Raw genomic sequence first — 26,594 nt, 5'->3', positions numbered from 1 at the left:
TGATAGCCGCACACTTTTGCCCGAAAATCAGGCCAAAAGTCAATGGAGTCTTGTTTTTTCGTGAGAAAATCGGCACCGTCGACTTTGACGCGCCGTCACGGCCACGGACTCTGATGAAAAGTTGTGATTTTGATAACTTTTCATTGTCCAGCAAATCAAAGATGTGAATAATAAATTATAACGTTGCATGCTGGTTCACTGTTGTGACTTATTGGGACAACTGAATAGAGCAGACCTATCGTAAATATTATTTTACATCTCAGTTTTTCTCTGTTTTTAGTATGACAATTCAAAATGTCTGCAGTGGCCTATTACCTGATGATAAGATAAAATAAACCTCTATTGATCCACAGCACGGAAATTAAAAGTAATAATAATAATAATAGCCAACACCACGACAAAGGCATAACTAATAATATAGAGGGGGATTGAAAAAGGAAGCATACAATGAAAAGTAATACAAAACATAAACTATAAAAGGGCATTTGGAGACAAACTTATAATGACAGAGGGAGTAAAACCAGGTTATGTGGGAAGGATCTACCACTCTACCAGATCTCCCAATAATTGGATGAAAACAAATTTAAGACTCATACGTTTTAGGTTTTACATACATGTGATGGGTATGGGAGTTTGTCGCTCTTAATAATATGTGTTCTAACAGCTTTCCTTCTCCTTTGACCCAGCCGAGTCTCTGTTAATGGTCAGAGAGCTGAAGGATGTGGACGTCATAGCCCCAGATGAAGCCTGCTTTGAATGTGAGGTTTCAGTGCCTGTCCTCAAATCTCCTGTGTGGAGTCTAAATGGGGAGCCTTTGCAGTCAAGCTCTCAGGTACGACTGGAAAAGATGGGCACGGTCCACAGGCTGACCCTCCGACAAACTTCCACAGACATGAATGGAGTGGTGGAGTTCACCTCTGGGAAAGCCAAAAGCAGAGCCCAGCTTCGGGTGCTGAGTGAGTAATAGAAGTAGCTTTTGTAGGGCATTTGTCATTTTACATGACATTACTTTTTACCATTATATGTATTCATCATGAACTTTGTAAAAGTGGGTATGGATTTAGGTGCTGTATATATCTACATATAAGATTCAGAAAAGGTTTGAGGGATGAATCATGAGTTTAATATATGCATTTAATTCATTTTGCTTCAATTCATTCGAATCTAGAATCATAAAATATATAGTGAAATGTATTCTCATGAGCTCCTACTATAAATTCTCGATCAAAGAAAATAAGAGTTTATGAAAATGCTTAAGAAATGCTTTCATGATTGAGATCACCACGCAATGATGACAGAACACAACAAGCAGTTAATAACAATGAGTGTTTCTGCTATATTATTATATTTAGAATCCAGTGATGTAATTCAAAACTGAACCACTAGATGGAGGCAATAATCCAGTCTTGAGTAAAAAAAAAAAGTCAATAGTAGTAATGTAGAAGGTAATGGAAGGAAATTCTGTTTGTGTTTGTTTGTTTGTTTGTTTGTTTGTTTGTTTGTTTGTTTGTCAAATTGAGCTATTCAACTACAAAAAAAGCCATTTCATTCATTTAAAAAAAAATCCTTCAGTCTGATTCTGCATTGCTCAGATGGTGTGTTAAAGTGTGTTGCATGACTTGGCACTGTACATGCGGCACATAGCAATAAATACAGTAAATGTTTTGGCTCTTAGAGCTGCTGCATTCTGTAAATGATATAAGGTGTTTATTGTCCTACTCTATCTGCAAGCATGTAGGTCAAGCAACGCAGAGCACATACCCACAGAACCTTCTCGTGCTATTGAAATGTGTAAAAGAGTAATGTATTTTTAGTTTTATTATGTTGGCTTTGAGCAATAGCGTATTATGTTCAATCATCTGGCTTAGGTAGTAAACCTGTCACGAATTCATTTGGTTTTAAAGGGGGGTGTGCAGAAGGGGCTTTGATGGATGAATCATACCCAGCCGTGGAAAGTGACTGAGTACTGTATTATAAGCACTAGTATTTACTCAAGTACTGGACTTTAGACAGTTTTTAGATAATACTTTTGCTGAGTATTTTGTTTAGTCAACCCCATTGCACTTCAGTTACTTACTAATATAAAATATGATCAACAAATTAAAGATGATACGAGTTTACACGTCAAGATAAGATAAAACTTTATTGATTCCTGGGGGGAAATTCACAAGCTACCTTACAGTATATAAAGTACTTATAATTAGCCCCCACCTGTTTGTAAGTCTGAAATAAAGAATACTTAATATTTAATATTGGGTTGCAATGGTTAAAGGTTGAAATTAAAAGTTGCAACATTCGTGATTAACACACTAATGAAACAACGGTTGAGGTTCAATATTATAATGTAAATTCTTAAAATATATTTTTCAAATGGGCCATTCTGCATAATGAGTACTCGAGATACTATTAGCACGTGTTGCTGACAGTACTTGTGTACTGTGTACTACTTAAGTAAAAGATCTGAGTACTTCTCTTTGACACTAAATATAAATTATTTAGTGAGTTACAATGATGAAAGTAAATTTGGGGATAATTGTTGATTTGGCTTCAGCACAAATCAACTTCAGGATGGTCAAAAGAATGCTTTGATTTTAGGTTTGCATAAAGGTTTTTAGATGGATGGTTTTAATTCAGCTTTTGAAAGAGAATACATGTCTATATTTTTAGATATATTTCCTGCCACTGGATAATTTCTGATCTTTAGGCCTTCAAATGAAACAAGTGAAAGTCACTTTTAGGTCAAAGTACTGACAGCTCTTGCCCACACTGTGTAGAAGTATACACTGATCTGAACTGGCTTTGACTAAAGAGTAAGATTTCTTAAAATATATTACACATACTGTATATAATATGTACAGGTGTACATTTTGGCAGAAAAAAAGTCAAACATGTTGAGTGATGCTCTCTAGTCCTCAGTCTTATTCTTTTTTTTCTGCTCAAATTTCACAGGTGATGCGTGAGCGACATCTTCAATCTGTCATCACCCAAACTGACACGGATTGATTATTATGCTTATAATGCTTTTCAAGTTGTAACATTGACATTGCTTATATAATTACGAACAGTCTATAAAAGTGGTTTATACAGGGTTGTGATTGGTTTGTCAGTAAATCAGGCAGTGGAGTTTCTTTCAGTAACTTGCATTTAAGGAACTAGGTTCCTGTTCATATACAATTTGTCATAGTGTGCGACGAAGACAGTTCCTTTATTATAATACTAATTGCGGTTTGGATGTAAATAATGTGTTTAAGTCATTGTAACTTTGCTATGGAAGTTTTACGCAGAATGTGTATTTGTGAAAATAAATACCTTAAAAAACAACTATGGTTAGACTCATGTGACAATATAAAGTGTGAGTTCAGCGTGAGTTTGAATGCAACCCAGCCACCATGCATGTAAAGAGACGTGAATTAACAAAGCCATTTCTAAGACCTGTTGCCGAGCCTAACATCTTTGAAACGTAGAATTGTCTGATCTGATCTTGTCCATTCATTTTGTCGTGGTGTTATAAAACGTTAAAAAACTGCAAAAAGAAACTCAGATTTTGCTCCAGATGCCTAAATGTAATTGGCTGATGGTGTTTTTGTTTAAGAATGAATGAAAGAAGAAAACATTCTTAACCACAAATGACTTACAGAGTAGATTATGCAATTTTCTGTGCAGTATTATCTGATGGTTTTGTGTGGCTGTTGTGACAGTAAGCATATTTAGACAACAGCATCAGCCATTACTACATAGAAAACGCAAAATATCATTTTCAAATTTATTCTAGGCTTTAGAAAGGCTCGACAGTTGATTAATTAATCACATCTAACAATTCATGTGTATTTTCATCATTTGTTCTTTGTATAGAGTTTTTTTTTTTAATGTTTAATGAAACCTGAAGTTCAAGTTTGAATGAAGAGAGTTCTGTCTTGCAGCAAGGGGCTTGTAATGTAAATACATTGGGCCAAAAATCAGGTAATATAGGAAAGAAATAGATTAAAATAAATTACCTGATCACCTTGATTGATAATCAGGGCATGCGAGTTTGATTGTTGAGTGGGTATTTGTGTTTGAACTTTGTTTTGGAGAATGATAGTTGTTTTCATATGAAATCTGTTCCATATTCCATTTTTCCATTTGACTTGTTTCCACCTCTGCCACGTTGTGTTGAGCGTTAGGTACGCGAAAAAAAGTTCTGTAGTGAAATATGACCTGTTTCAATAAAACATGCTTTATTGATGCAAGGTAAAAATATCACTGGTTGTCTTTTTTTTTTCAATCTTAACATTTATCAGCAGCAATTTAAAAACTAAACTTGAACCAGTTTCTTTACTTGAGTCATAATGTTAATACTCTTGTTGCATACAGTAAAAAAGTTAAATCATTATTTAAAGACAGGTTATGGTTTTTCACATATTGTCAAAGTATCTTTGACTCCAGACTGAGGCAAAATCAATCAGGGCTCAAACATGTTTCCCCCATGAAACTGAATATACAGATCAATAAGGCAGTACACTCGACTGCATTAATGTCTTACGCGAAACAGCTCTGATTCAAGTTAACGATAGGAGGCATCAAAGTGTGCTTTCAAATCAAACAGAAAACTTATTTAAGTCGCCTTAGCAGGTTACAGCCTCCTCCAGACACACAAACAGTATTGCATCATTTATGGGCCGCACACCGTGGTGTCCGATTCAACTTAAAACTCAAAAGATAAAATAACATTAAAATCAAATCAAAACAATTGCCTAAAATTCTGATATACTGTATGTACAAAAATAATCTCACGATTTTTCTGCAGTGGCGTGAAAGGTCCGATGTGCGTGCAGTCTGATTTCTTAAAGGAACAGTGTGTAGGATTTAGCGGCATTCTTCCTAGCGCAAAAAAAAAACAAAAAAAAGGAAAAACAAAACAAAAAAGAGCCAGTGTTTAGTTTGTTTGTACACTACTGTAGAAATATGACTGTTCAACATGGCAAACTGCATGGAAGTGCATCTGTAGATATAAAAGGCTCATTCTAAGGTAACAAAACCATAACAATTCTTCTTTTCAGGTGATTATACACTAATGAAAACATAGCTATAAATATTATATTAAATTTCTGCTGTATTCTGTTAATAAGAGCCCCCTAAATCTTACACACTGGACCTTTAAAACCAATCCAGAACTGTCCAAAACATTGTCTCAGACGTGGTATAATTCGCTTTTTTAAGATTTGTTGATGCAAGTATGAGGTCAACTACTGAATAACAACATTATGGTATTTTTTTTGACTGAACTAGAAATAAGACAAGATATAAAAGGGTTATTACGCATTAATTCGATTCCAGTAATATTACAATTGACACAATAATCTGTAATGTAGTACATAAAGACTACAATCAATGCTGGATATGGTTTCCATGATTACTGTTCAAGTTTCTCTCAATCTAAACAAACAGTGTTTGTTCAAAGCTTTCCCGAGATGAACAGTAACTGCATAGTATTTGGGGCAGATCAAAACGGTTTCTTTGTAGTGAAATGTGTCACAAATTTTGTTATAGTAATTATTAAAGCAAAGTTAAAGATTGTCTATTACTACATAGACATTTGGCCGTTATAGGCACAAAAAAAAAAAGTGAATGGGACTCAACGGACGGTCATCAATAACTTGTTATATTCTGTGTGAGAGCTTAAAATACTATTACAAATGCTACATTGCACTGACATGAAAATGACTGATGTGGTTCATTTGCAGAATGGCACTGAACAACTGTTCACACAATCTAGGGTTACAGCACACTTACATGGGTCACTGCTGTCACATAACATCAACAACAACACACTAGCTGCACTGCAAAAGATATCTACAGAAGTCATTGAATCTCATATTCAGTCTTTATCTAGAATTACCAAAAGAAAATCTTCACTAGGATTAGATACTGTAGTCGTTTTCTGATGGACCTTTAAACAGTTGAAGATTACTTTTACTTTTTTATGCAATACACTGTGAGAATATGAGATTAAATGACATGGGATTTTTTTGCAGTGTGGTCCTTGTAGTTGGAAGCAGCGTGGAGCCTGTGGCCCACCAGCCTCCGTGGCCCCGTGACGACAGCTGCTGGTGATTATTTTCATCCTAGTATCCTGCCTCTGTTAACTTGAAGTCCTCTGCTGCGTGAGAAAATCATAGATGTCATCCGCTTTGCTTAGTCTCTCAAAGAAGGGGATAAGATCGAGGAGCTCGGTGTCTGACATGTCGTCAAACCAGGACGCTACAGGAACCTGGAGAATTGAAGAAGGAAGATACGGTGGAATCAGGAAACTTACATTCTAGAGTATTTTGAGTATTAATTCTCTTTAGTTACATGTATGTCAGTGTATTGCTGAAAAAGAAATATGAACAGCATACTGCGTTGTCGGGATGGAAGATGTAGGAGGCTGGGGAGTTGTCAATGATGATGACCTTGTTCAGGTCTCTTCCTAAACGGCTCAGGTCTTTTACGTAGTTCCCTTTGTGGAAGACGCATGACTCCCGGAACAGACGGCTCCTGAAGGCCCCCCATTTGTCCAACAGGTCCGACACAGGATCTGCATACTATAATAGTAGGGGAAAAAAACAGGGACAAACTTTAAACAATGCTGAACAATGTGTGTATTATGTTCCACAGCTATGGATCAATTATGTATGGGTATGTTTTTATACACCTTTGTTGAATACTCAATTCTGATTCGTCAATTACTGCATTGTAAATAACAGACTTTACTCAATGGTGAGATATAAACCACACACGTTTTACACTCAAAAGCAGCATAATACACAAAGTTGTAAACAACAGACAGTTTGAGCATGAACATACTGAATGAGAAGAGAAGTGATACTGACAAAATTTAAGTGTGGACATTTTCAAAACTCTACATGACGTACACAAAAAATACTCAGGATATAAGTGCAGTGGACAAATGTGGTTACAAAAAAAGTGTGAGTGAGCCACTGGCTGCAGTTGAATGGTCTTTTGGCCCGGCAGTAAGTGGTAGCCATGACAAGAGTTTGTTTGAATTCTCTAAATGCTAATGAATGGTGCTTCAGTGCTTCCTTTCTCATCTCCTTTAGCGCTGGATGAACTGGATTCTCCCTCACCAAAGTAGGTTGATGCTGTCTCTTGCAGCAGAAACATTTAAAGCCACGCACCATTTCAATTCGGCCATGGTAGACCCACGTAAATGTAGACTCACTAAAGCCCTCCACTGTGAAATGCACTGAAAGTTCATTTTCTCTAGCTGACAAACATATATAAAAAAAGTGCAAAGCACTCATGCAAGGAAACATCATCATTATTTTAATGTATTTTAAGCTATTATATCGTCTTCAAACCAGGCTTGTTTTCTCTTTACTTTCAACAATATCTATTTTAATATCTATTTCTTGGATCAGTTTCTTTGGAGGTGTGATTCTGTTTTCGACGGGAAGCCTTACGTGAACTTATGTACAACACTGAGTTTGTCACTGTACTTATCTTTCATGTGTTATGTATGAAGTTAGTTTTAAGAGCAGTCGGATTCTCTTTCCATAGTCCTTGTGAATACTCCTTAACATCTTTCCTCATGACGTCAAAATCAAGGAAAAAGGTGTTTTTCTTTGACTTACGACCAACCAAATGCTTCACAAAGTTAGGACTAAGGTTAGCACGGTTTGAAGTAAATGTTAGAGGTTAAAATGTCCAGTCGTCTGACAGGTACCATAAATATATCTTTATGTGTGAGCGTGCATGTTGAAGGTCATGCTGGGCTTCCAGTAAGCATAATGTTTTGAAATAACAGGTGTCACTTTCTACTTCAAGTCTGTTTGTGTCCATCTGCGAAATGCAAACTTTACGGTTACACAGAAAAAGCAACAGCAGTCTGACCTTGGATAAGCTCGCGGTGAACAAAACACACTCGAACAATTCTCCCATCCTCTTGAGGAATTCGTCAACGTGGGGTCTCTTTAACACATACACCTGGGCGGAGATACAAAAGGCATACGGGTATGAAATACACAGTTGCTTCAGTTATTAGCGTTATGATCAGGAACACAATCTACTCAGGGGGAAATATATTTGCTTCTGATCTGTCTGACCAGAAAGTATGAAGATAAAAGTCTATTGCAACATATAGCATCTGCAATTTATTTAAAAATACCAGCGTAACTGAAAAGTTATGTGTTCTTCTGAAAGTAATGATATACACTTTATGGTGTGAGCACAGATTTTCTCTAGTATCAATATTATTTCCTGTTGCATATTGAGAATTCAATGTTGCTATAATGACATCAAAAGGAAAGACAAATCTGTAATATTTAATTCAAGAACACTTCATGTAAACACCCCAACAGGACTTTATATCTACACCCTCTAAGATGCTGGCGGCCTTGTTTCTGAACCAAGTCATCCCGAATAGGCCTTCCCCACTTTAACAAGCCTATCCTGGATTACTTGAAACAGACCCAGGCCCTTTGGACAACAAAGCTCCTCTGTCTTCTGGGAGGCCCAGCACAACAGACTGCAGTTACCATTTAATGCCTGCAGGGAATAGTCACTGTCATTCCCCAGCACCAATAAGCAGGGCGTAATATGCGCCACAGAGTGAGATTGATGGCCAGTGATTTCTGAGAAGCCTGCCAGGGTTTCCTCATTTCGTCAGGCCATGGAAATAGCCACCTGCTGCTTGAAGCCATCAACAGAGCAGGCCACAGCACTGTCAGGGCGCTAGCACAGTGTAACCAGTGCAAACTGGAGCCAGCATGTAGGATTTTTACTCATTTCACTTAACTTATAGGAGTTCATCACTGTTCAGGTCAGAGGTGTATAGCACAGATTGTAGTTACTGGTGTGTGGTGTATACAGTACGGTGACGGTGCTCTGTATCAATCCTGCGTGCACATGTTTTAAACAAGCTTTTGGGGCTTTTTAGCAGGAAGTCTAGCAAGTTTGTGGAAACTTCCATGATGGCTTGATGCTTTAACATTGTAGTGATGTGTCTGAAGCAACATAAGAAGACAGAAAGTGTTCACTTAAGAATATCAAGTGCTTACCTGGTGAACTGTTCCATCAATTTCCACTGGAATGATAAAATCAGCATTGTTCACTGGCTGTTGAAAACAAAAGTAGGAGTGTTAAACACACAAAAAGAACATTTTCCATTTTAAATCGACACTTTCTCAAAGAGATGAGAGCGACAGCAACAAATCTGAAGTGGAGATGTTTGAAGACGCCATTGATGCCAACACAACACTGTAAATAATACGACTGTAAATAATACGACTCTTGTCACTTACATCATTAAAATACAGGCAGTGCAGAAAGTGACAAGGCTCATAGAATATCTGATTTATTTGGGCAGGTCTCACACCTTAAACACTGTATCTTCTCAAATGCTAATATCGCCCCAGTTACAAGGCATTACACTGTGGCCTAAATTTGGATACTGTGAGGTAATGTAAGTAAGACAGGACGAGTTTAACATCAATCATAAACATAAAATTTAGGTGTGCATTAAATTAGTGTGAGCCAGTAGTGCAAGCTTGAGGAAAGAGCAACCTTCACAACACACCATCTTACTTTTGCTATTTGTTTTTTTATCCACTTCCACCCTAACTAGTGCTTTCTTAGATTTGCCATTTTAATTTGTTTAATCCTACTTTAAGTTATATATCTGCCATCGTAACCTAAATATTTAAAGCAGAGGTATACTTCAAAAATGCTTCCAAGTATGTCAATTATTAAATTCGAAGGGTATCCTGTAGAAACATGGCGGATCAACATAGCTGTGTCTGTAGATATAAAAGACAAATTTTCAGGTAACAAAAACAATAACATCTTATTTCCAGGTGATTATAAACTAATGAAAACATACTATTATATTGCATATCTAAATCTGACTAGACATCAGATCTTTTTCCTGTGTCTTATACTCGATACTGATTTGTGCAATTAGTGTCTCCATTATCTATGATCTATTGTTCAAAATTAATATTTAAATTGTAATGTGTTACATTTATTAGAATCAATGTTTTTTTGTCTGTTTGCTTTTTAAATCACTCATGAATCACTCATGAGGTTTAATGTCAGGTTGTGCTGTTACACTATATTCTTTAAGCTACATTTGACACATATCTTTGATCCAGAATGATGTCTTTGTATTAAAATCCGCGTTTATGATTCTTTATGATCATGGCAAAATCTTCCAATTATTATATTAGGCATGGTAGTTACAATATACAGATATATATTTTATAACATTTGTTGACATATTTTGTCTCTTTTTAGTCTTAAATTTGATGATTGTTTAATTTAATCCAGTTTTGCATTTAATATGAAATTAAATATTTTAAATACCAAAAGTTTAAAAATAAGACTGCAACTCCAAAACTGTGTTACCAAATGCTATTTTTAGTATGTGTGTCAAAGTAATAATGAGTTTTATTATCCACCTTGTGTTTAACATGGAGTTCATAGAGTCTGACCCTGTTTACACATAGCCAGTGGCAATATCCAGTGACATCCTTTAGGACAGTCTGTGACCTGAGAAGGACTAAACACCACATGCTATTCATTACATAATTTGTGACACAGGAGCCATGACTTTTGGCATTGATTACTTTGTTCACTGAATGCTACCTTAAAAGGTATCAAAGTGATCAAAATGAAGCCAGTTATTTGTATGAAGAATGTAAAACTCAAAACATCTGAATTTTATAGTATAGTATATTAACACTGGCTGATTTAAGCGGTTTCACAGATTATGTTGTTGATTTAAAGAGGTGTGCAGTTTACATTTTTTCTTACATGAAAGTCTAGTTAAATATTTGGACATAATTCTATGACATATTTACTCCTAATAAGACTTAATTAGCAGCAGCAACAGCTGCTCATTTCCTTGTTTGCAATTTACTTTTCTTTTCTTCAAAATCAGATTTTAATTACTTTTTTTAATATTATCTGACCTGAATTTTAGGGTGCAGGTGGGTTTTGCATCGTGAAACCAGAGCAGCCATAAAATAAACGGTTAATGTTCAGACGGCACATGAGCCCAGTCCTTTAAGATAAAAATAAGTCATGTCAAATGATGTAGTCAAAGTCCTGCTGCTATTTTTGCCTACCCTAGCTTGCCAAGTAGATTGTTTGCTTTCAGTCAAAGCATTTCACAGACTGTCAATGCCTGTGAGAGTCACACTCAATAAAAGCATATTTATATTTCGTATACTATAGTAATTTGCAAAGTAGACATTTTAAGTAATTAAGAGAAGATAAGACAAGATAGACTTTATTGATTCCACACCAGGCAAAATCAGCAGCTCATAGTACACTATGCATACACTATGTACTATACATATACACTATGTACGATTAAAGGCATTTTGACAGAAATGAGAATATAGTCTCTTTCAAACATCTGCATCTCTAATTGAATTACTTCATTTGTTTTAGTGACCTATCATGCTATACTGTATATCCAGTCAAATAGTTTTGATGAGATTTCCAGTCTGTTAAGACACCTTAAATCCCCTTAATACAGAACAGAACCTACAAAACTAATTGGCTCTTAGCACTATGAAGCTAATTGCAGTGCATATACAGTACAAAGATATTGTAAAGAAGAATAAGATTCTAAGAAACATAAAACCATATTTATTTATTACATTTACAGAAGCATGACATGACATGCGTCAAGTTATCTGTATATGAAATTACCTAATTCGTTGTTGTTCATAATCGCACAACCCTAAAACATATCTAACTTACATATACATACATACATACATACATACATACATATCATATCAACTGTATTATTCTGTTTCTTGATGAGTGTTAGATGAGAAGATCAATACTCTTCTCGTGCCTCTATGGTAATTATGACGCTACAGTTGGTAGCTTCACCTGAACACTAAAAAAACCCACTACCACTAACAACTACCAGAACCTCTAAATCTCACTATTTAACACATAGTACCTTGTTTGTTCATTTTGTGTATGGTATGAAAACATCATGTTTGGGAGTCTCCGCTGGGTGCCTGGTAACCTCACTGTGACTACAAAATTCAATGAAGTTTCTGCTCATCTCCAATAAATAAGCAACGTATCATTTTGTATGCCAAACTTATATGGAGTGGAAACCATGCCTAAAATGGCCCAAACCAACACTATGCCAGTAATAAGTAGGTCAGCTCTATTAAAAAAAAAGCACTCATACACACATACAAATTATGATAATTATCTGCTTTCATGACAAGAAATGCCAGAAAAATATTTATACCTCGGAAGTGAGATCACTGGAAAACTATTAAACCTAACTGTGGTGGAGATCATTGCATAACTCCTACCCCCCCATCCACATGGGTCCAACCCTGGGACACTGAGATTATTGGACTGAATGGACTACATTTATTTTCACCAATATCACTAGTATAATACCATCAAAACCATTTTAACAGTGCTATAACCACATAAATGTTCTATACATAGTGGATTTAAAATATCAGGATGTAGAGAACAAAAAAATTTATTTACTTTTATTTTCTAAAGGATGAGATTTAATCATACTTTTAATCATACTATTAATTACATCAATATACAGTATGTATGCTCGTAGTTGATCCCTCACAGTAAAGAATATAATATACGTAGGATTATGAGAAAGTAAGTCACACAAGCCAACCTACCTTAAATGAACTATGCACTAGTGTTTCATCCAGATCAATGACAACACAGATCTTCCCTGCATCATTCAATCTCACCCGTGGGAGCAGCGGTTTGGCTGGGACCTGAGGATAAAAGTAGAATTAAGACCTAGCTCATTTATTGCAAATATTACCCCTAATTCAAAAGCTACTTTAGCTTTGAAGTTAATATGAGCAACAGCTACGATGTGAGAAAGTCACTGCTTTGAACTTGAGAAATTACCATCTTGATTTGTCGTGTAGGAGCTCATTGTGTGTGTGTATCTTGACACTTGAGAGGCTGAATTGTGTTGTGGTGTTTTGGTAGGGGGGGTGTTACAGGATGCTACAGCTGCTTCCATGTTGATTGAGCATGTAAATATCACCATACTGAGTCCTGTCCTTCAACAAGTGGTCACAGAAGGGTGTTTGTTAGTGTGATTCTGATGCTAAAAACAAGTTGGTATGACCAGACAGGCTGCCTGTAACACTGGTGCATGTGTTTATCCATGTAGAGTGAACAGCCACATGAGGATAATAGCAGAGCTGGAGTTTCACACAGACACCACACAATCTGCCAAGTTAAGATCTCCTGTAACTTGTAACAGTTGGCAGGTGCAGTCTTAAGAGAGTAAAAATAGACAGACAGCATTGACAACATTGATTCTGGGATAATTTGTCACACATTTCTGAAAAATCAATTTAGTCTACACTATTACTTCTCAGCTAAAAGGTGCAAAGTCCTATAATACCTGCTCTATTGGTGGAATGCAGTACTCGCATTCACAAGGCTCAGAAGATTCATCGTCACTCGTCTCATCTTCTGAATCCCTGCTTTGTTCGGAGGTCTTGTTCTGCGCATCAAGTTCTGAGACAACACTGTGAATAATATCTAACGGAGGTTTTATTTCTCTTGGTATTTCACTGTCTCCACCGTCATCTTTTAATTCTGGAGTTTGTCCATTGGTTGTTTTTTCCACAACAGAGAAATCAGTGAAATTGTCACCCAGTTCAATAACTTCAGTAATTCCGAATCTGACTACTTTACACTCCTCTAGGCTACTCTGGACACGTAACTCAGTCTCTTTCAGGTCCAAAAGAGCATCTTCTTTTTCATTCTCAGAGGCATCCCCATTAGCTCCATGGATCTTCTGATCATATGATCCTCCTTCCATAATAAATCCATTCAGGGCTTGTTTAACAGATGACTGAATGCTTTTAATCTGATATGCATAATATTCTTCAACACCTGGCTCACACAACTCTCCATTTTCCTCGTGATTTAGAAGTGACCAATATGGCTCCATTTCTGAACATGCAATAAATTCTTTGTCTTCAGACTCGCCTTTGTCTTCCTTTTTGCGATCAGTAGCATTTGTCTGTAAATAGCTAATGGTAGAGATGTTGTCACCAAGAGATTCATAATTTTGAGCATCAGAGACTTCATCTTCATAAGCGTCCCCTTCGACAGAGATGGCATCTGCACATGGTGCGCACATACTCTCCACAGCTTCTTTTTCATCACAGATTTCAGAAACATGGCCGTCAAATGCTTGTCTATCAAAGGTGTCCACTTGTTTCTCTGCTTCCTCACAATCGTCTGTATAAAGTACATGAGCTTCTGATTCATTTTCTTCAACTTCATCATCTGCTAAACTTGATTCTGATTCAACTATCCAGTCTTCGGGTTGTTTCTCTGACTCACATGACCCAGTGGAGGTATCATCTCTCGGACTTTCATCTTCCTCGTAAATATCTCGGCATGCTTCGTCACCGGCTATGAAACATGTATCAGTTTCCTGCTCGTAAATTTCCTCTTTGATTTCTTTACATCTGTATGCATTTTTGGCAGGTTTCTGTGCCTCAGAACGAACTTCTTCAAGATACAGGTGGTCGTGGATATCGCCCCCATCAAAGCAGGAGATGTAATGTCGCTTTTGTGAAAACGCATGTCCGTAATAGTCAGCTCTGTCAAATAGATCAAAGTAATTCTCAATGACAACATCAACAGTGGACGTTTTCTTTTTATCCTCATTACTTCCGTTAATATGACTTTGCTCGATTTCTTCATATTCTTCAAAAGATTCCCACTGCGTCTGTTCATCACTTGAATCTTCCTGAGCTCCTTTGTCAGACTCCCCAGATGAATCAGAGCAGAGATCTGAAGGAGTACTGTCATCAGGACAAGTCTTAAAGGACTTGGTTTCAATCGAAGAGCAATCTGAGGAGCCATCTTCTTCACCGCAAAACTCTGAGGACTTGTCAGAGTTGCACTGCTCTGAAGTAGCACATTGTTGAGTTGGTTCATTGTCCTGGCTTGTTTCTGAGTAATCCGTTCCACATTCGTCTGTAGACATGTCTTCAGCAAGCTGTTGTGTCTCACACCAATCACCTTCAAAGTGAACATCTTCACTCTCATCAAAATAAACATGAGCAGGTGGATTGAAATGTGAGGAATTTATTTCTTCTGATAATTGGCAGGACTCTTCATCAGTCAGTTCAGTTTCATTTTGCTCGTCCTCTTGTTCAAGTGGATAGCTCTCTTCATCGGCATCAGAACATTCAGTTTGACTCTGAGCTTCTTCATACTCACAATCTTCAGTGCCACAGTCCAATAAGTCCACTGAATCAGAGATGTTAGGTGTGAAACCAGTCATCTCACATGGCTCAGAGTCCTCTGTTGATGTGTCTAGCTCAGAGTCAAAGCACTCACACTGCTGATCTGAAGGCTCATACTGTTGCAGTAACTCGAGGTCGTCTGTGGATTCGGGTATGAAATCAGACATTTCACACTGCCCAAAACTGTCACAGTTCACTGCCAATCTATCTGGCTCAAAGTCAAACTGTTGATCAGAGGGCTTACATTGTTGAAATAACTGGAGGTGTTCTGTACAATGTTCACAGCAAGGACTACATATGGAAGTTAAGCTATGATTAGCGTAGTGCTCAGAGGACTTGCAAGGTTTAAAACACTCACATTGTTGAGCACATTCATCAAATGGTTGGCTTAACCCAGAAGTCTCAACAATCTGGTCAGATTCAAAAAATCCATCTCCTCCTGAGTATTGCTCAAAGCCCTCAGAGTGTCCATTGCAATATGTGCAGGATTCAGTCTCATTTCCATTCATGTTGCAATGTTTCACACAAAGCATAGAAGGGTCCATTTCTCTACTGACAACACTCTGCTCAGTATACTCCACGAGGACCTCCACGCCAGGTTCAGCACTTCCCTCTGAAGGACTGGTTAAATCTGCAGCTTCTGGTAATTTTGAAACCTGGCATTGTTCAGCAAACATGACTTCAGAAGATGGCTCCCCTTCTCCAGAGACTTTGCTTTGCTCAGAGTTTTCCAAATACATCAGTAAATGATTTCTCAGTCTGGACTTTGATTGTTAAGAGTTTTTACTCCATGCATTGGTTCCGGATCCTGCAGAGTCCAAGTCCAAATGACTGGCAGGTAACTGTAGGATCCATTCAGAGTGGCTATCTACACGGCTGGTGGGGGGAGTTACTGAGACCACGGCCAACCCGAGAGAGAGAGTAACAGCAACAGGAGCAGCATGCACATTGACATGACAGGCTGTCACAACCAACACTGAGCCTAGCACTTGACTCAACCCCCTTTGCCAGAGACCAAGAAATTTATTTTGGGGGCTTGGAAAGACGTGACAAATAACTTCTGGAATATCAAATCTCTATAAAAGGCTGAACTAAGGCAATAATCTGAAACTGACACCTGAGAACATCTTGACCACTTGATCTTAAGACCATAACTGCCAAAAGTCATGTTGTTTTCCAAGAACATACTCAGTTTAACCGTGGGCAGTGTTGTCAAATGTCCAAAAATGAATGGTGGTCAGTGACTGGTGAACTATCCATTGCTATCTTAGCATATGTAAACATCCTAATCATGCACATTTTTCATACTCAAACAAGCTTTACCCAGAAATTATGTCTTTATTAATTAATTAATTACTGACAAATTATCAGTTTCTATAATTAAACCCTTATGAATACAGGAAAGGTTTAGAGACTACTATGGCCACAAGCTCTTAATCACTTGTCATAATAAATTGTATTATAAGTTTCTGCTGTTAGCCAAGCGGCCTCTCGCTTATGTCTTGCTCGTACCACATATACAGTAGCTGTTCTTGGATTTTTGCACTGCACTGATCTTCCAGTCAGTCCACCTCTGTAACATTTATACCATTTCCAACCTTTCTTGTGACACCTAACCGTCTTGATTGATGTCTGGACATGCAGTACTTTTCAACACTGCTGTGCGTTAGAAAGATGGTAGCGTAAACATGAAAAGGTTTGGAGCCAAGAAGACATGTGTTATACGCATCACACGGCCGTCAGTCATGCTGACCGCATGCTGCTCAAAGTTGGTAAAGGAGGAGGGTATAAGAGTGAGAGAGGGATGTTGAAAGATGAACTTACTTTTGACAAACTCCCATTTTCTTCTACCAAGAGGGGGGCATTGCTTTTGACTGGAAGTGGCTCCGATTCTTTGTGACATAGACAGCAGAAGAGACTGTGGAGAAGACCTCTGCTGCGAGGCTTCTTTGAAGGTGAAACTTGGTTGGCACCTGGACAGAACAAGACCGACAGGAGATAAATAAGGAACGATGCTCACATTGCACCAACATGACAGAGATCCATAAATCCCACTCCTTCTTTCCTGATATTGATTTCAGCACTTCCGCTGTGAGTGGGCTGATACCAACCTATAAACTTTGCTAATTAAGTAAAACCGATTCAGATTATTCTGCAGCATGTAACATCAACTACAAATGTGGAATCAGTCAGTCATCAACATACTTTAAGATAAACGTTATATATGTATATATACACGACATTGTTCTTTGTGTAATTGTTTTGCTACAGTTTTAGTCGTCAGTGATTAAGAAATAGTATTCACTATGGTTCAGCCTTATGTGGCTGACTCACTTCATGACGACAGTATTGGCAGCATTGCTGATCCAGTGTATATGATCTGCGCATCCTTCTGGTCTGTCAGCAGGACCCCTACTGTGCTCTGTCATGTTGAATATTGCTTGACTATGCCTATTTCGGCTGTGCAGCCAAAGGTTATAAGACATTGCATAACAGAATAGAGGTGTACATTTCAGCACCAAAAATAGTGAGGAGAAGACATCCCTGACACGTTTCAATTCCAATCAATTACACATTTTATTTATTTAACATTTTATTGTTTATAGTGCAAGAATTGTGAGGACCAGCACTGAATGTATGCTGTTGCCCATAACGTTGGAATTAAATATGTTTACCTCTTCTCGTGAAATGATTGTGACGATATGATTTACATTTACATACAGTCATTTAGCTGACTCACAGAAAAGGGAACAATCAAGGTACATTGCAATAATAAAGTTTTATTCTTCTCAAAACGTTATTGATCAATCTCTTTCAAACATATCACATATCAAAATTAAACCACATTTAACCTGATGTGTATAAATAAGAATAAAAAGAGAATTTGAAAAAAAAATATTATGAAAAAAATATTCCAACAGTGTATTTAAATATAGGCAACATTATTTTTATAACTATTTTTGTTATTTGCTGTATTTGTTAAGTATTTATTTTTGTGATCAGTGTGCAAATTAATCTCACAAGATGTAATACTGACGACTGGTACAGCACTGCTGTCAAACTTGCTACAACATGTTTTTGTTTTGTTTTTTTACTATATTCAAAGATCATAACTTCTGCTTGATTATTATCAGAGAATGACATTAAGAATAAAGAAAGTTATGATAAAGTTATAAAGTTGATAAAGTGTCATAACAGAGGTCAGATGTTCACAATTTATTCTTTTATTTTTTTAAAGATTTATTTTTTGGCCTATTCAAGCTTTATTTTGCTAGAGACAGCTTGAAGAGTGACAGGAACGTAGGGAGAGAGAGATGGGGAATGACATGCGAAAGAGCCACAGGTCAAATTTGAATCCTGGGCTTCCGCAGCAAGAACAGACAGAACAAATAATTACATGGAGGTAAAAAATATGAGTAATTCAAAAATAATACGACACTTTGCTATTTTTGGATGCACATGTTACAATATCTTGTTGCTGCATTTTGCATTTGGTCTTTTATCTCATCTTCTTTAACATCACTAATCCATGTAACAAAAACTACTGGCACACACAAGTGGTAGAAAATCCTATCAGCTGGTGCCAGAGTGATGAGAGCTAGTGTTTCCAAAGAAAGAAGAAACTCACTAACAAATTAGCTGCGTCCTGATGACCAGTCAGAGCTGTCAGCTAAGGCATTAGCATGCCACTCACAAGACTAAATCTGTTGCCTCAGTATGTATCATGAACCTGTCAACCTGCTTTGGGTGTAAATGTGAAATGATGGCAATGGATATGTTGTTTAGGAGGACAACATAGGGAGCAGCAGGCGGGAGACTGCAAATCCGCTTTGAAACTGTTCTTGTGTGAACAGTATTGGATCACAAATGTGTCATGTGTCACCCCGACTGTCATGTTCAGGGTGTTTGAGTCATTTGTGACATGAAATAATTTTAACTAACTTTAAAAAGGTCAAACAGCCAAGTGAAGCAACGATAAGAAAAACTTATTTGTGAGGATTTTCTTTTTCATAAGTGATGACAATCTTTTATTGGTGGAGCAAAAGGAGAAACGTCACCATGGACTTCATTAGATGTCTTTGGCTACCTCTATTCCTATTAAGTAAATGTTTTATGATTTGACGACAATCAACTACAAATAATTCATTAACGTGTAAATAGTTGCAAGATTTACAAGACAAGACACAACAAGAGTGATTAGCTGCAGTCCTATACTAAACTCTTTATTTGGATGTCTAAACACAGGTAGTTTAAAAAAAAAAAGACTTCTTGAGACAAACATTTCATAGCAGAACAAACACACCACATTAACAGAGGTATAGCATGTGTAACCATCCCTGCTATTTTTCATCTTTGTGACAAATTTCCCGAAGACGTAAACGTAAATCCACAAAAATGAAAGTAAATCATATAACACAACTAGAATCTGTGTAATACAGTAATAACTGGGAGATGTGTTTCAGTTCTCAACATGTAAGACCTCTTACAAGTAGAAATAAGAGTTTTTAAAACATGTTATGGCCTCAAAGATTTTAAATCAAATGTAATACTTTTTAAAAAGGAACCTGAGCCTGGACTGCAGGAATAAATATGAAATGTTCTGTGCACAACACAGACTGCCTGAGTACCTGAACACTTCTCTAATGTGGGAATACTGGAACACAGAAACATATTATTGAAGGAAGCATTAAATTGTTCCAACTCATTTCTTAACTTGCCATTTTTCATAACAAGTCTGGCTATTTTCTTCACCACATTATGATATTTATCATAACAATCTCATAATAATTATGGTAATAGGTGAATACAGAACACAAACCTTGAAATCCAAAACCAAAAAACCTGAAAAGTACAAATTAAAAATAAAATCTCAAAAGAAAAAAAAAGTCTGAAGACCAAAAAAAAACAGTCTTTATAATAAACTTTATGAACCTTTCTATTCGGCACAGTTTCAGCTTCATTTCAACATGTCTGACCTACTTTGAGGCGTTATTCACTATGGCTTTTGCTTGTTGACTACTTCATTCAACTGGGGCTGAAAGCGGACAAAGCCACTGGGGGGAGGTCATTATGGCCTGGGCATGCTTGTTGGGACATACCTCTTTTGGTCCCTGGACGAAAGGTTTGTGTGCAAATATACGTGAAGGAATTGGGCAGGTGAAGCTCGTAGTGTTAAAAAACATCACGCTACTCGGTGCATTACCTCTTCTGACATTACAAATCACAAGTGCTTAAAATAGCCAGGCGGAGCAGCTGCTGACAGCGGTTAATGATGAGATTCTTTGTATATATTTAGTGCCACATACTCCCACCAGGCCATAAACAGTCACAAACAAAACCTTGTTGTGTCACCTACAACCCGCAGCAGGAAACGGCTAAGCTGTGTGTTTACACTCCACTGGAGTGCTTAAAAAATTAGCTAAATTAAAGCACTGACACTGGATACACTCGTGTCATTGCCAAAGCTTGCAACCATCATGTCTATACTGCAAATGTCAACGTAAACAGAATCCCAGGCATTACATACTGCACTGGTTCCTGATTCAAGATCCAAAATAGGTCACAAAGTGCAGAGAAAAGCAAAGGTTTCCCTTTTGTTTCTATCATGTTATCACATATGGATAATGCTGTGACAGATGATTTGTGGGCATGAAAGCTATACAACCAACAGGAAGTTTTCTATGTATGTAAACATTTGATATACAGACAAGTCATGTACATGAGAGATACGAATAGAGCAACAATTGACCAGGTTAGCATCTTATTGACTTGATTCATATTTGCTGTTACGAGTCAAAACAATGTAATAATAATAATAATAATAATAATAATAATAATATCAGATATTTTTAACAACGAGACCAAAAGTCTACAGCCACACTAGCGGCTCTGTGAGGCTGCACTGTGCATATATGTCCATTAGTGCTTTAATATATAAGCTCAACATCAGCACGTTGACATGCTTACCATCTTAATGTTAACATTTAGACTATTTTCACCACTATATTTAACCATGTAAGCATGCTACCACTTTCTTATTAGCACTAAACACAGTTGAGGCTGGTGAGTTGGCAGATATTTAGTCATAAACCGAAAACGTCATCATTTTTGTCTTGATGGTCCAATGTTGCTGTTGCTCCAATAGTTGTTGAGATATTTCCCCACCAGCATGGTTAAAAATAAAGTGGCAACGTGACATGGGTGTAGCCACTTCTTGAGCACAATGGTATGCATCAAGTTAAAGGTTCCGGTGTGTGAGATTAAGGGGGATTTATTGGCAGAATATGTTTCATTTAGTTTGTCATAAGTATCTTTTCATTTATGTCTAATCACCTTAAAATAAAAACAATATTTTCATTACCTTTTTTAACTTCTAAGTAGTCCACCATGTCACACTGACAAGTTTCAGGGCCACCATAGTTTCTCCTACATGCTTGGAACGGCTTGGAAGGGAAGGGGAGGGTGAGGCGAGTGGTATTCAGTTAGTTGCAACTTGGCTAGATGCCACTAAATCCTCCACACTGGACCTTTAAAAATATTAAAGAGCTATGAAATTATATTAGATGTAAACATACATCCAGCTTACACAACACCTTCCATAGCTTGTGTGAGATAAACAGTTTTTCTCTAGAGCGGCCCCGTGCGTTACATGCGCAAGATAGATCCTGATCTGCAGGTGGGTCATCTCCATTGCATACTGGAGCACGGACAAACTTTTAAAACTGACACTCAACTGGTATTTAAGGCCTACAGACTGATCACAGACGTCTGCAACCAGATTTTAAAGCACTGGTGAGATTACAAACCTAGTTTAGCCAAGGTGAACATGGACAACAGCCAGCCAGCTGACTTCTAGCAAGCTCATTCACACCACAGCCGATTTTAAGCAGAGTATTTCTTTCGTTTCGGAATAATCACACTAATGAGATTGTGGCTAGATTCATTAGATGCACCTTTTTTGCTCTTCAGCAACTTGCGAAGGTTCTGGTGTATAATTAGTTGGTCGAAACGGGTAAGAAGCAGAATGTACTGCAACATTCCTCACACCTCCGTGTCCCAGAGGCTCAGACACTGATAATGAGGTTACAGCATTTCCGAGGGGCAGCAACGACCTCACGCCGCATCAGCATGTTTCAACCTAGTTAGTTAAAAGCAGGCTTATGAAACCCTTTCAGGCTAGGCATGCCTCTGAACCTGGCTGCTTCTATTCCTATCCAGGCGCAGAAAGAATGAGGCCTCCCACTGCCGACTTTCCGCCACATTGACACCTGATATTCTGTTACAACCTGACAACTTGCTTCACACCCTTCCAGAGCAAATGGTATGGCAGGTTCACGGTGGCTAAGCTAGACTTAGGTCAAGTCAGATCAAGGTTTAAGCATTTTTTGCATCTGAAGTTGTTCACCTTACAGTCGGTCTCATGTCCAGTGAGAAAAAAACTAGTGTTGTTATTACATCTGCTGACTTCAACAAGCAGGTCACATGGATTCATGGTGCACAAAATGAATATAAACTATAAATATACATCAATAGCAGCGTTATCGTAGCCATAAAATTGCATACTGTGTCGTATTGCATCGTAGCGTAAGTGTGAGATATTCCACCAAACAGAATGAAACTTCCAGAGACAGCGGTTTACAGTAGATTGGCACTTTGTCAAGACTTTCTAAATGAAAGTCTCCTGAGGTTAAGCATTTATAAACGCCCACGCTTGTCTGCAGCAACTTGTGAAACTGAAGAAGAGTTACAGACTGATCCCCCTTTCCTTTTACTCTGGCCCCTCTTTTCTGGATAGCAGCCATGTTTTGGACTCATGACCTCTTGGCCAGGGGGAAGTAATCCAAGAGCTGGCTGGCGTTGGATTGTACTAGTAAATTGGACAACACTGCCACCTTCTGACTGGGCTCAATGAAGCACTAGCTGGATTTTTTTTCCCTTCATGCTGCAGCCCTTTGAACGATTGGTGTTGGTTGTGCATATGCATTTTATTGAATTCATTCACTGCGATTAAATCATCTATTTAGATTAGACGAGGTCTGTGTACCAAATCACATCACTGGGTGGATTGATAAATCCAAGATCATCAGTCTTATCTTGCATTGTCTTCTTTCATTCAATCGCCACACTTTTTACTGATTAACTCATTCTGCACCTACCTTTCGCAAAAAATATCAAACTTCATCTTCATCTCTCTCTCTCTCTCTCTCATCAAACTGGAATCACAGAGATGGTTTGACATCTAGCAACAAAGACCTCAAATCTAATCTAACAACTTGCTGGAGCACAACAACGTTCGCTTGAGGCAAGACTAAGCCTAACCCTAACAAGAACTGTAAAAACTGACATGATTGATCCCTGCTGGGAATAAGTTTTTCCCAGCACTTTAGCCACCAGATACTCATATTCCTGCCTAACTTTTATGTACCAGTACTTGAGTTTGAAATCCAATAAAACACACAGGCAGCCAGATCATCCTTCAGGCCTACTTCAGAACGGTGCAAAAAAAAGGAAGATCGTGTCTAGTAATGTCTTTATTTACGTAGTTTTGCAGTTCTTTACCATGACCACGACTCTGTTTGAACTCTAAACAACAGAACAGAGCACACAGTTATATTGTTTTGATACTGTTTTAATAAGGGGTCGTTGCTCGTGAAGCCAAACACTGGTCACTTTGCTTGTTGTCTGACGAGGCTTGTTAGGTATTTGTTTGAGTTGGGGGCGTCATCGCTGACAGCAGACCAGTAGAATTTTGCAGGTGAATGGATCAACGCTTTATCAGCCAGTGCTCAAGAACTCAATTTGCATTGCTGCAGATATCTTGGCTCTGAGAAGCGTTAAGAGTTTAAGCTGGCACATGCGGCTATGAAAGCTTCCTGCCAAAATTCCAGGATGTTTCTCCTTTATGCAAACCCATGAGTCTGAGCAAGTAAAAACAAAAATTAGACCTCACATCTCTGTCACAGCGCTGCTTTCATTAACTTCAGTTCATTGAGCTGTTGCTTCTTGCACGACTAACAAAATATTAATAAATGTCTGTCTGTATATGGGTGAAAAGTGAATCCAAATCATTGAACTAGACTTTAATTTGTATGTATGAAGATTTGCTGCTTTTCCTTTAAATACATTTAATAAATAAATTTTTTAGAGTCTTGTACTAAACAAACACTGTCAAAGTGTCACACTGTGCTTCTGGGCATTTCTCACTATTTTCATATTACAAATCAAACAATCAATCGATTCATAGAAAATAAATAATCAGCCGATTAATCTGGAATAAAAATAATTATTAGTGACAGTTCTATAACAAACAGTTTTTAAAAATTAGCAAAAAAAAAAATACTGCTTTTACATTAAGGCATGAGTACGGAAGCCCTAAAGGGTCATACATACATACATTTTATTCCACCCGTTTTCCCGTGATAATTTTACTCCGTTTTCCCGTAATAACAAGATAATGAATTTGAGATCTCGAGAAAACAAAACGATAGTCTAGTGTATTAAATCATTACAGGAAACATCATTTAGTGTAGCAATGTCAGAGGAGCAGGAGACATCTTTAGTGTATTTTGTATTTGTTCTTGTTTTGTCTTAGAACTCAAAACATTTCAAACAATTACTGAGTTTGAAATACAGATAGTCAGTTTTGATTTTCAGGGTATCTATGACGACATCAGGCTTAGTTAGATTGCGCCTCCGATAAAGCTGAAGCCTTGCTAGCCGTCTTCTCAGATGACGCACACTAATGTGTACATTATCTATAGCAAGGCATAAAGCTGTCTCAGCCTGTGTCAGGCCTTGATTGAAGAGATGTGTGATGCGGTGATCAATATTCTCCTGCTCCTCTGACATTGCTACACTAAATGATGTTTCCTGCAATGATTTAATACACTAGACTATCGTTTTGTTTTCTCAAGATCTCGAATTAATTATCTCGTTATCACGGGAAAACGGAAGAAAATTATCTAGGTATCATGAAAAAACGGGTGGAATAAAATGTATGCATGTATGACCCTTTAGGGCTTCCGTACATGAGTAATAATACTCTAACGCAGTTATACATGATAATATAACAGTCACAGGAAGACATTAAATGCATTTAATAGTTGATGTAGCATTATCCTGCCCATATTTACATACTTTTATTTAAGTAACAACTTCAATGCAGGTCTGCTTTTACACTTTGGTAGTTTGGCCTGTTTACATAAGTAAAGGATCTGCATACTTCCTCTAACACGGACTATTGAGCAATGTCTGTGCTTTCCAGAGCCCACTGTGGTAATACATGCGGTCTATAACTATAAAATATCCATGTTCTCATGTTTATGTGTTGGTTTTGTTATAAATGTCCTCTTTGGACACTTTGAGGAGACGAATTGAAGCAGTCCAGAACAAAAACAGTGAACTGTCAAAGTGACCCCGCCCCCTTTTGAACACACATTATGTCGGTTGTTTTACCCACACACACACACACTAAAGAAAACTCAACACAACTAAAGTACTGACTTTTTTATATGCTTCGCACACTTATTTCAATCCATATTCATGTAATTTATGTACTTATAAACTTCTACCCAAGCGGCTAATCATGGTTATGGCCTACCCCCCCAGAAGGAGAACCGGCTTCAAACTTCAAACTCAGAGCGAAGTCGAAATATTTACAACAAAGTCATTCAAGGGCGTGTGAGTTCGTGCACAAAGAAGAAGAAGACGAAGTATTAAAGCGGCTTCACGGAGGCTCGCGTTGACATTTGTGACACCGTGGCGCCGCGGTTTGTTACCGCTGCCTCGTCTCTCGCTGACATTGTCATGCGCAGCTTGAAAAGTTCAGTAAACTTTTTCCCAAACTCACCTTCCTCACGACAAGTCGCATTTTCCTCCTCGTCTCTGGTTACTTGCGTGATTATCGACGGCGAATGGTCCATTAGATCCGTCACTCAAAAAGACAAGGACGTTATTGCTGTATAAAAATGAGTTCGAGGAGTTATGGCACACACAACAACAACAAAAAAAAAAAAGACAATTATTTATATTTTGCCACTCCCTGTCTGCAAACGCGCATACTGAGAAGTAACTAAACGACAAAAACCCGTGCAAAACAAACCATGTTGGAGCGAAGTACTCCGAAACACAGAGGTTAAAAGTGTCTTTAAAAAATAAAAAAAAGTTTTTGTAAAAGTTGTTACGTTGAAGAAGTTCATCAATTTGAGCACGCTAACATGGGACTTGACGGTTTCAAGGAAGCCCCATTCTTAAAGCCACAATGCAGGATGTGAAGCTTTCACACAGTATCACTGCACGTGTGAGAGTGAA

The 26,594-nt window shown here is 37.7% G+C and overlaps 2 protein-coding genes across 8 annotated transcripts in view; one reads left to right on the top strand and one right to left on the bottom strand.

Moving 5' to 3' along the window:
- Positions 1 to 4,877, top strand: part of obsl1b (obscurin like cytoskeletal adaptor 1b) — a 40,279-nt gene extending 35,402 nt beyond the window's left edge. For all 5 annotated transcript variants that reach the window (XM_027280798.1, XM_027280806.1, XM_027280809.1 and 2 more), the window contains 2 exons: positions 687 to 956; positions 2,950 to 4,877. In XM_027280798.1, coding sequence (XP_027136599.1) covers positions 687 to 956; positions 2,950 to 2,960 — 281 coding nt within the window. In that variant the 3' untranslated portion in view covers positions 2,961 to 4,877. The remainder of the gene's footprint in view (positions 1 to 686; positions 957 to 2,949) is intronic.
- On the bottom strand, positions 4,633 to 26,594 carry ctdsp1 (CTD (carboxy-terminal domain, RNA polymerase II, polypeptide A) small phosphatase 1). Of its 3 annotated transcripts, XM_027280842.1 has the most exons (8): positions 26,386 to 26,594; positions 26,134 to 26,241; positions 17,109 to 17,257; positions 12,669 to 12,770; positions 9,039 to 9,095; positions 7,873 to 7,965; positions 6,378 to 6,563; positions 4,633 to 6,250 (listed from the first exon to the last, which is right to left on the bottom strand). In XM_027280842.1, the coding sequence occupies exons 2-8, from the start codon at positions 26,204 to 26,206 to the stop codon at positions 6,122 to 6,124; spliced, it is 789 nt and encodes a 262-aa protein (XP_027136643.1). In that variant the 5' UTR covers positions 26,207 to 26,241; positions 26,386 to 26,594; the 3' UTR covers positions 4,633 to 6,121. The 3 variants fall into 3 exon arrangements, with proteins under 3 accessions (XP_027136643.1, XP_010743522.2, XP_010743521.3); XM_010745220.3 differs by having other exon boundaries at positions 26,134 to 26,591; XM_010745219.3 differs by lacking the exons at positions 17,109 to 17,257; positions 26,134 to 26,241; positions 26,386 to 26,594 and adding an exon at positions 13,418 to 16,580.

The sequence above is a fragment of the Larimichthys crocea genome, chromosome I (genome assembly GCF_000972845.2).
Source record: "Larimichthys crocea isolate SSNF chromosome I, L_crocea_2.0, whole genome shotgun sequence".
Taxonomy (NCBI): domain Eukaryota; kingdom Metazoa; phylum Chordata; class Actinopteri; family Sciaenidae; genus Larimichthys; species Larimichthys crocea.
The sequence above is the reverse complement of the archived record's forward strand: the minus strand, read 5'-3'. Positions and strand labels throughout refer to the sequence as shown.

Coding starts and splice junctions, on each gene's coding strand:
- ctdsp1 (XM_010745219.3), bottom strand. CDS start 16,024: ATGTATTTGGAAAACTCTGAGCAAAGCAAAGTCTCTGGAGAAGGGGAG. Junction 6,564..7,872: donor TCACCGCGAGCTTATCCAAG/GTCAGACTGCTG, acceptor CTACTATTATAG/TATGCAGATCCTGTGTCGGA. Junction 6,251..6,377: donor TCTTCCATCCCGACAACGCA/GTATGCTGTTCA, acceptor TCAATTCTCCAG/GTTCCTGTAGCGTCCTGGTT.